General features: G+C 39.7%; 1 protein-coding gene across 1 annotated transcript; it reads right to left on the reverse strand.

Annotated features, from left to right (window-relative positions):
- Positions 1-6,306: 6,306 nt before the first annotated feature.
- On the reverse strand, positions 6,307-10,475 carry gfap (glial fibrillary acidic protein; the record flags this gene model as incomplete). Its single annotated transcript, XM_079456818.1, has 9 exons — positions 6,307-6,348; positions 6,565-6,650; positions 6,737-6,780; positions 6,884-7,104; positions 7,207-7,332; positions 7,430-7,591; positions 7,779-7,874; positions 7,965-8,025; positions 9,979-10,475. 9 exons carry the CDS (start codon positions 10,473-10,475, stop codon positions 6,307-6,309), a joined length of 1,335 nt encoding a protein of 444 aa, XP_079312944.1.
- Positions 10,476-10,827: the final 352 nt, after the last annotated feature.

Consider the following 10,827-nt stretch of genomic DNA (forward strand, 5'->3'; position numbering starts at 1 on the left):
CATGGCACCTAACTTTTTCTGCAGCAGTTAGTGTCTGCTACAGAAGAAGCAAGGTACTATATCTTCTGCATTTTGGCAGAAGATATAGTGCATTTGGTACTGTGTTCTGCATTTGGTACTGTGTTGCACTTACTTACTGAAACTTGTCAACATGGCTTCTTTATGCGAATGCGGTTGCATTATCAGGTAGTTGACATTGCAGGTGTTTTATGTGGGAAGAGGAAACAACTTTGGCAATAAGGCCAAAACCAGCATGTCCAATGCCAAAATTAATCATTAAGTCATTTTTTACTTAACATAATTTTTTTATCCGTTCTACGGAACAGACCTTTTGAAAGTATATTGGTTTTTTTATGAGCACTTGAACATGTTTCTAATAGACGTAGGCTATGGTGTTGACCTTGAGTTGTTGCAATTTTTAGTTGTTCAGTTTGATGTGATTGCTCTGCTCACGAATCAACTGTTTCTTGTTTTTCGCTGACATGTCTATTAAGTGTTGAGGACTAGTGCTGCTTTGGGCCTACATTCAATATGAGTGAAATACTCAAGTTCTGTTAAAATCAGATACTCTAAGACTTTTACTCAAGTCGTTTTGGAATTTCGTGACTTGTAACTTGTAACAGAGTAATTCTCACTGCAAGATATCTGTACTTTTACTCAAGTATTGGTTTTCAGATACTCTTTACACCTCTGGGTGACACAACATTTGATATATTTATGTAATGTATCATAATGGTTTCAAAAATAATTAAATTATCCTTGTGATTGACTGTTAAAGCACGAATTAAAATGAGCTCTCACCCCATCACCTCTGTGAATGTTTCGGTAACATCTCAGAATGGAAAAATCCCCCATCTGTGTCCAGCCAAATGAGAACATCACTACTGAAGTGTTTTATCTGGCCCACATACTTCAAGTTTCACAGGCATGAGCCCTCGCTGCTGAACTGATAACCGTAGGAGAGACTCAGAGAAAAAACATCTGACACACTTTAACATTCATGCATCATCTAACACACATTATACATTTTATCATTACATGTCCTGGGACTCCTTGACTCGCCTTGCAAGGTCAAAAGCTTGTCTCTTTCAGAATTCGTAAGCCCATCTCTTATAACGGTTCAGAAATTTTCCACACATACTGACAAACACATGCCAAATAAGTCCCTCAGTATCACCCTCCAGACTAAGCTCATATGAATGGTTAGATAAACTTTCCTCTGTCGGAAAACATGCAGGCAAGTCAGAGAGGTCTTCAGGGCTATAATCAAACATCTCTTATTTAACCTCAGTCTGATCCCTCAGCGCCGCCAGATCATACTCAGGCACCCAGAGAATCCGCACGAAGCATGTCACAATCTGCCAAGTCTGTCAATTGGTGTCAGACCTCTTTACAACCACCCTAATCCTTCTGTCTCTCTCAACACATTTCTGTGTAACATCCAGCGGTGCTGTTGGTGTCGGATGGGCAGATATATTGCCACTACAGTCTTCTGACACTCTTCTTCTGACAGTCTTCACAAATTCTGGGAAATTAGTTTTAATCTCGCTCTCTCACAGACACAAATTAGGAGTCTATTTTTGCTCTGCTAACAGAAATAATCAAAAGCAAGATAAACCATGGTGTGTTAGATAATTGAAGTGAAGCAAAAAGTGAATTTCAAGTGCTAAGGATTATCAGAAAACTGGTAGCAGCATTTCAAATGACATGACACTATAATAACCAGCTATTGTGCCTGTACCTGCAGTACTAGGCCAGCAGCCAATGTTTCCAACTAAATCTTGTGTGGCATATAAGATTTATCTGCTTCTGGAGGGACTTTCTTCTGAACTGGAGTTTCTCATGCCCATGTTAGCCTCTGATCCAGAAATACGTCAAGCTGCCTAATGATTTATTTCTTATACAGAGTGTTTAACTTGGAACCAGTCAAATGTCCAGATGATATTAAAGCATGTGTTGTGTGTTAAGTATTGGCTTTTAGATGTTTAAGAAGTTGTTTGTCTTTAACCCTTCTATGTAATACATCAGTGGGGACGGCATGTAATTATTCCTCTGAGATGCCCTTGTAACAGTTGCCTTGTTCCAGATGACTCATTTAATATGCCCCAATTTCTCCAGATAGGATACTGGTAAAGGTAGGGTAGGTAATTTTGGAAAGACAAGCTACAGTTTTGACATTAAATGGTCATGTGTCTTCTATTATTGGGATGTGAAGAATTTTTCCAAGATAGCAAAAAATGTTTCAGGAACTTTAGTCCAAATGGTTCTGAAAAATGATCTCGCTAAAAAGGTAATCATTTATTCGGGAGGGGCAGAGAATGCGGGGCAAGCCCTTAATTCCAGATTCAGGTCTGTTGAGCATAAGCAGGGATTGGGAAATGCGAGTTGATTTTAACTACAGACTTACCTACAGTACCTTGGAAGAGGCCATTAACAAAGCATTTGAAAGAATTAATCTCCAGTATGCCAACCTGGCAGCAGAAGCTGAAGATCGGGTTGGACAGCTAAAGTGTTCCGGTGGAAGTGGGCTGCAAGGGCTTTGTTTCCGATTCCACTACAAGGCTGCTTAAGGAAGTGGGGATCAGAGGACAGGCCTAACAGACGGTAGTCAAAGAATTTGCCACTGTTGCTGAGAGAAGCAGTCACTGGCTGTGGTTGAGACGGAAGGACACAATATGGGCTGCCAAAGGACCACATAATAAAATGGTGTCATGTATTGTAATGTTATGTCATGTGGGACCAGGGGAACTGAGCATGCATTAACTATGCCAGTGGGGCTATAACAGCCTTAGCCGACGGGTTGGCGCGTATGGTTGCGTTGATTTTGGTACTGTGTTGGAATGTTGTGCCATAAGGGACCGGGGCACTGAGCATGCATTTCAGCATTCTTTTTTTCTAATTTTGGATTCACTTTTTCTTGCTTATAGAGACAATCTGGTAAATACTGCAGAGATTAATCTTGTTGCTTTCATTTTAATTTCATTAAGAATGTTTTATCACCAAAGCACCTGCTGGTATTCCAAATATTATATGTGGTGCATTTTCAAACTTATAATATCAATTAATATTGACAGATCCTTAGTCTTACAGATTTTATACTTACCTTGTAGACCAAGAATATGTATGTGACACTGACTGCTCATCCACGAAGATGCCATAGTGCAAGTGCAGGTGAGAGATTCAACTTTTGTAAACCTGTGAATAGATTTTGTGGTGAAAATACTCTTCCACTTTGAATTTCACAGCAACTGCTAAAGCTGTGCATGCATTTATTACACCGATATCTAAACCAATTTAATAGCAAACATGATTGCATCAGTCACCTCTGTCACTCAAACCTTCTGTGTCATTGAGCCCTTGTCAGATATTAGTCAAGTCAGCTTTATTTATAAAGCGCTTTTTACAATTTTCATTGTTGCAAAGCAGCTGTACAAGAAAATATTGACTATAAGCAAAACACACAAGTTTATGCAAGTCAAAACACTGGTAAAATATCAGACAGACTATAAATTCCTATATGCAGTGTTAATTAAATAAAACTATAAAATTCTAGCAGCCCCCCCCGGCCAGGCAAAGAGTGCAAAACAGTATGCAAAACGGTGGCGAGGAACCCAATACTCCATTGGAGGAGAAAAAAACCTCAGTGGGAAACCAGGCCTAACCAGGGGATTCCAGTTCCCCTCTGGCAAAAGCTGGAGCCTCTGCACAAGCTCAACAGTGCTTGCACAACAAGGCAAAATAATAAAAAACTATTAGATTAAAGTTGATCATTTATAATCTAATAGCGGCTGAAATTTTGTAGAGTCGCCACCTCCTTTGTCCAGCTCTATCATCACAGCATTTGTCAGGTCTGGGCATGGACTGTGTCCTGCCCGCTCTGGGAACCTTGGACTGCGTCCTGCCCGCTCTGGGAACCTTGGAACATTGAGACAAGACTGGCTGAGAGTAGAGTACTGTTCTGCACTCTTTGATGTAACAAATGCATCAGTTTTTATTGGAAGGTTCCGGTTGATCTAACTAGTGCAGCCTAAACCTTCGGAATATATATTATGATAGTGTAGTGTATGCAAGATTAAAAAGATGTGTCTCTAGTCAAGATTTAAACTGACAAAGTGTGACTGCCTCCCGGACAGTGCGAGGAAGTTTAGGTGCTAGATAGGAAAAGGATCTGCCGCCTGCACTTGATTTAGAAATTCTAGGTATTACCAACTGACCGGATGCCCGAGAGCGTAGTGCACGTGAAGGACTGTAATACGAGAGAAGTTCACTCAAGTAGTGAGGAGCTCAACCATGCAGGGCTTTATAGGCAGTACGCAAGATTTTAAAGGTAATGCGATGCTTTATAGGTAACCAGTGCAAGGTTGACAGAACCGGGTTAATATGCTCATACTTTTTTGTACGTGTTAGAACTCGAGCTGCCGCATTTTGGACCAGTTGGATTTTTTGTAATAGGCCTGCAGGCCAACCACCTAATAGTGCATTACAGTAATCTAGTCTTGATGTCATAAAGGCATGAATTAGCTTCTCTGCATTTGATGGTGACAGCATATTACGTAGTTTAGATATATCTTTAAAATGGAAAAACGCAATTTTACAGGTGTTGGCGACCTAGTTCTCAAATGACAGAGTACTATCGAATAAAATGGCAAGATTCTTTGCTGAAGAGCGGTTCTATGGAACATGCATCAATAGTTAAGCAGTTTTCTTGGTTTTTACGTATGCCAGTTTTTGCCTATGCTCTTCGTGCAATAAGTAACACTTAAGTTTTGTCCGAGTGCAGTAATAAGAAATTGTTACTCATCCACTTTTTTATATCGACTATGTATTCCACTATTCGATTGAATTGCTGTGTTTCATGAGGCTTCGAGAAAATACAAAGTTGCGCATCATCAGCATAACAGTGAAAGCTTACTCAGTGTCGCTTTATTATATCTCCTAGAGTTTTCATGTATAACGAAGAGCATAGGCCCTAAGACTGAACCCTGTGGTACACCGTACTGGACTTGCGATTTGCGTGACACCTCATTGTTTATCGCTAGATATTGAAAATGGTCGGATAAATAAGATCTAAGCAATTTCAAAGCTCAATGGTGTTGAATGCAGCACTAAGATATAGCAGCACTAAGATCTAGCAGCACCAATAAGGAGATACAACCTCGGACAGAAGCAATAAGCATAAGTAAAGATATCACATGTCTCTTCCCATTGGCTTAACTCCTTGTATATTCACATACACTATTATGACACATTGAGAGAGCATCTACTTGGTATAAAATTATGAAAAGACAAATTTCAATGAAAAATCTTTTTTATTGGTATTAATATTAGCTGCCACAAAAAGTGCCCTATGTTAATCATACAAGAGTAGAAATGTGGCCTTCTTCAGTACACAACATAGTTAACTTGTTACTAGTATTATATCACAGTATGACAATCAACATTTATTAGTAACAATAAACAAAGCAGAAAGGGGGCAAATTTATTATTAAACTACGGTGAGATTTGCTTACATAATGGGTAACAGTATGTGAGAGTATCATAATGAATTCAATAAGAGATGGAAAAAGTAAAGAAATGTGAGGGTTGTAGATTAGAATTTTCACGCTTTCTATATTAAATAATTTTTTCATGGGTCAAAAAGTAAACAAATGGTGTTGCATTTAAAGCATTATAACCTGGGTCCAAAGAGATGAGTTAGACAGTGAGGGGAGAGTTCATGTCAAATATTCATATAGCCACTGACATGATTATCCATTTAAAAGTCTCAAAGATCCCGGTTTTTACAGTTTCCTCCTCCTTTACTCTAACACTGATCATTCGGATTCAAAAACCACCATATTCTACTCCATTTCATCAAGTCTACAACACATTTCAGAACCTTTTGTCTACGTTTGTGCTTGACAAAACCTATATTGCTCAAACCATTCTGCTCATCCTGCACTCTGACCACTAACTAACTAAACATCTTGTTTTACTTCCTACATTCATCTTTCCAACCATGACTTTGAATGGTACAATCAGAGATTAGCTAGTCTACTCTGAAACTATAGACTCTTCTTCACAACAGAGAGAGAGAGAGAGAGGGAGAGAGAGATAAAGAGAGAAAATAAACAAAAGAAAGAAAAATCCTTTTGCTCATACTATAGTTGCTCTAACTCAAAATAATTGTATTCGTTTTAAGCACATGACAGAACTCTAGGAAAGGATAAGCAGGGAAAGTTGACAAAAACATTGACATTGTTGCCTTGATCACATCCTCCAGAAGGGTAAGTGAGGGAGAGCAGCCGATCCAGTGCCTGAGTTTCATTACGGCAGATCCTTTCGCTCAGTAGTGGACTCTTTAATAATCTTTGAAGCAGAGATTGTATAAATTAGCTTTAGCTGAGACAAATAGCAACAATTTAAAAGAACAATGTTGTAATTTAATAAATGTTGTTTGAGGATAATTCGGTGTTGTGAGATTGTTGTAAAAGAAAACACTGCCATCTTCTGGTGATGAACTAGAGGAGCATTCAGCTGAGGTGGACATCATGTAATTTAATACATAGCATGAATATAGTTTACCTCCCCATCACGAGTCTCAACAGTTCGCACAACTATGCTTCTCTTCACATGTGCTTCTGGAGTTAGCCTGGTGTCCATGCTGGTATCTTACAAACACAACAAAGGACATACTAGTAAATAAGAGACATTTATGCTGTACAAATCATCAGTAATAAATAACATAATTAGTCACCTCGAAATTGTAAATTGCTGAAGTTCTGCACAGGAACCGTGATTCTAGAAAAAGTGAGAAAAAAAACATGAACCTAATTATAAGTGAATCATTTGATCTTTTATCGATTTTATTGATTGTCAGTTTAGCCTGTTCCGTCCTTCTGACCTGGTCTCCTCCCCTTCCAGCAACTTCCTGTAGGTGGCGATCTCAATATCCAGGGCCAGTTTTACATTAAGCAGGTCCTGGTACTCCTGCAGGTGTCTGGCCATCTCCTCCTTCAACATCTGGATCTCATCCTCCAGACGGGCAACGGCATCCTGATAACCAGCTGTCTCATGGGTTAAGCGCTCGTCCATCTCTCTGAGCTGGCGCTCAAGGGAATCATTCTTAAATTTAATAAAAGAAGTTTGAGATTTAAAGGTGAGAAAGGATTTTATTTTATTTTGTTAAAATAACCCACGTAATGCCTAACTGTTATAAACACTCACAGTCCCACGGAGAGATTCCAGGTCACAGGTCAGACTCTGAACCTGTCGACGATAGTCATTGGCCTCCTGCTTGGCTTGTCTCAGAGCCTCTGCATTACGATTGGCTGCATCAGTCAGATCAGTGAACTAGGAGGAGCAAAAGCTGTTTAGATCACTTTTATATTTCAAACAAACAAAGAAAATTAATACTAAAAAGGATGAATGTTTGTGTGTGTGTTTATACCTTTGATCGATACCACTCCTCGGTCTCTTGTATATTAGAGGTGGCCATGGCCTCAAACTGAGCTCTGATGTCCTTCAGTGCAGCAGTTAAATCTGGCTTAGATACATCCAGTTCCACATGAACCTGTTGGGCCATCAACTGCTCCTGCAGCTCTCTCATCTCCTACACACAGAACAGATGTCAGAAGAAAGAATATACGATAGTTGAACGGTTTGGTATTGTGAAATATATTTATTCTAAAGAGATTTGCAATATTACATATGCAGGTCTGATTTTTGCTGCCTGTCTCAACAAAACTTTAGAGTACAATACAAATTCACTGAACAGACAGAGGAGAGAGATTACAAACCTCCTCATGGACCTTCTTCAGAAAATTGATCTCATCCTGAAGAGCATCAATCTTCCTCTCCAGCTGTATGCGGTTCATAGCAGCTTCATCCACATCCTAGCATCAAGATTCACAAGATGCATGACAGTAATATATCTAACTTATTAAGGATTCACATAAATGAGATGGGAATAAAGGGTTTCTTACTTGTCTGAAGGTGTTGAGGTTATTTTCTGCCTCTTGCCGCAGGACCGTTTCATCCTGCAGTCTGAAAGAGTGATTCGAAATCAGTGATCATTTGTGAAATGAATTTACTCACTCAAGTAAAACATCTTAATCCACAATAGAATAAGATGTATGTATGCACCTCACCTATCTACAAAATATTATAAGTGGGTAAACCAACTTTACGAAAGTAGAAAAAGGGATTGAAAGACAAGGTGGTTGACCACTGAGTTGAAAATTGGAGATGACGTGTATACGAGTAAATTTTATAACAACAAAATATAGAGAATAGTAAATGTTCTAAATGTTGTAAAAGTCATCAACCCTAGAGCATCATGAATAGATTTGAAAAATCACTTATGAGAGTTGTGATAAATGGCTCAAAGGGGGGGGTTAATATTTTGTTGGAAGTAATCTATCATTCATACGGGGGGGGGTTCTGGACGTAGTTCAATATAAATCACTCATGCTTCATTAGATATTCGCAAATACACATGCACACATACCCACACACACACGAACAAGCTGCAGATATAGTACTGTGTTTCCCACGGGGTGGAGCTGAAATGCATTGCACATTTTTCATTTGACGCTGGAATTCCAAAACGACCAGATACACCTGTCAGAGTATACAATATACATCGACACAAGCAATAAACTACTTGCAGTGGTCTAGAAGTAAGCGGATGTTGTTTTTAAATACTTTTATCATTGATAAACCAAAACTTTGTGTGCCTCTATCAACTTTTATTTGTGTTGTGCATTGACGTTTGGTCAATATTTATATATGTGCATGCATTCTCCTGTCAGGACTATTCTGAAACTTTCATTTTTATTCAGATCGGAATGTCAAAATAAATAGTTCACGGAATATCTTTTAACTTCCTTGTATGGAAAGCACCCGATGGCTTTAGATTTCAATCAGTTAAAAATATGCAGGTTTGGACTGGTTATAAATGTGGTTCTTCTCTCTCTGGTTAACAACAGACATCTGCATGGGGTGTGTGTGGCTTTTGTGGAAGCTGTACTGAGGTATTGTGCCCCTTCCTGCCCCCATACCATTCTGTGTGTAAGACTTGAAAAGAGAGGCAGTGTGGGATAGAATGAGAGAGAAAGACATTGAGAAAAGGAGAAATGAGGAGCCCCTCATTGAATTGCTCTCAAGTGCCATAAATTTGGGAATAGGGAAACATTGCACTATAGTGCTTGTGTTAAGAAAAGCCCGAGATGCTGAAACACTAATGCCTAAAAGATTCTTTTTAAGATGTTCTTTCCTTAACGGCACTTAGAATAAACTGTATGAGGTTCTATGACATAGCTGTTGACCTTTTTTACGCTATTGTCCTGTTGCTCTTAGCATTCTTTTAACTTGGAATTCACGACACACCACATGACTACAAGTACGTCGAAAACCCCACCCACATGTGCGTTTATTTCATTTAATTATTTCATTTAAAGATTGTGGCTTAAGTTTAAGAAACTTGCACATTTCTTTGTTGCTACAAAAGCTTCCACTCTTCAATAGTCATAACATTTTTATTTATTAATTATTAAATGTTGCACAATAAGCATCAGTGATGTCAGTTCTCAGCAAACTCTGACTTTGAGATAGCCAGCAATGTCATCCTTTGAAAAGCTTTATAAAAAAATCAGCGTGAAAGTAATAAAATCACTAAAGTTTTGGAAGTTTGATATAATCCATATTTAGTTTATGAAATATGCTCATTTTCTTATTCATAAACAATATCCATTTGTATTGTCTTTTTTGTTGTTTTTTATTTTTAGAGACAGTAGACAGTCCTGGCTCACTTGTTAACATCTAACAATAGTTTTGTGTGAAAAAGAGCATCTTGAGGAAACATGGTCATGAACACTTTCAGTTTAAAGCAAATTATTTGAACGTGTCCTTCAATTCACTAAATGTTGTGGATAATTTCTGCAATATTTCAGAAGCTTTTTCACTTGATACAAATTTTCTATTCAGGAGTATTCTTACCTCTGTTTAACACTGGCCAAGTCTGAGGCCAGGTTGTCTCTTTCTATCTCCAGTCTTGCTTTGCCAGTGTTGAGGCTGTCCACCTGTTTGCGGAGCTCCCTCAGCTCTTCCTGGTAGATGTCGCCCAGTCGACTCGGCTCCTTGCCCCTCAGCTGGTTCAGTTCTGCCACCAGCATCTTATTCTGCTGCTCCAGGAAGCGGACTTTCTCGATGTAGCTGGCGAAGCGGTCGTTCAGCCCCATCATCTCCACCTTCTCGTTGGTGCGAGTCTCCCGGTACTGGGCCTTGAGCAGGGAGTCCGCCGAGAAGTCCAGCCGCTCTCCACCCAGGGACAGCCGAGAGGTGGAGAAGGTCATGGGGCTAGCGGTAAGGTGCCGCGGGGTGCTGTGGAGGGACAGGCGGCTTGAGCTGAGGCGGCTGGTGACTCCCACGGACGGGGAGCCTCCTGGAGTCCCGAAACGCTTTCGGTAGGACGAGTAAACACGTTGGGTCTCCATGGCTAGGAAAATGGGATTGAGGGTGGGTGAGCATCAGGCTTTTATACAGGAGGTGGGAGACAAGAATGGGATAGAGAGAAAGGAAGAGTGAAAGAGAAGGTCCAGTGGGGAGGGTAAAGGGCAGGGGGGGGGGTTGTTTGTGCTTGTCTCATGACTGCCTCTTTTCATTCTATTCTGTGTCACTTATGTGGGGTGTACTGTGTGTATGTGTGTTTCGGGGGACAGAGTTTTATAAAATCCTATTCAAGTCACCGCTGGAACAGAAACACAGAGAGTGAGTGAAACAAACTGTAGTAGCTCTGATATTTGAGAATTGGTTTAAATCTGTCTAGCCTCATAATGAAGGGGTGTT

Source organism: Barbatula barbatula, assembly GCF_947034865.1.
Source record: "Barbatula barbatula genome assembly, chromosome: 5".
NCBI classification, from domain to species: domain Eukaryota; kingdom Metazoa; phylum Chordata; class Actinopteri; order Cypriniformes; family Nemacheilidae; genus Barbatula; species Barbatula barbatula.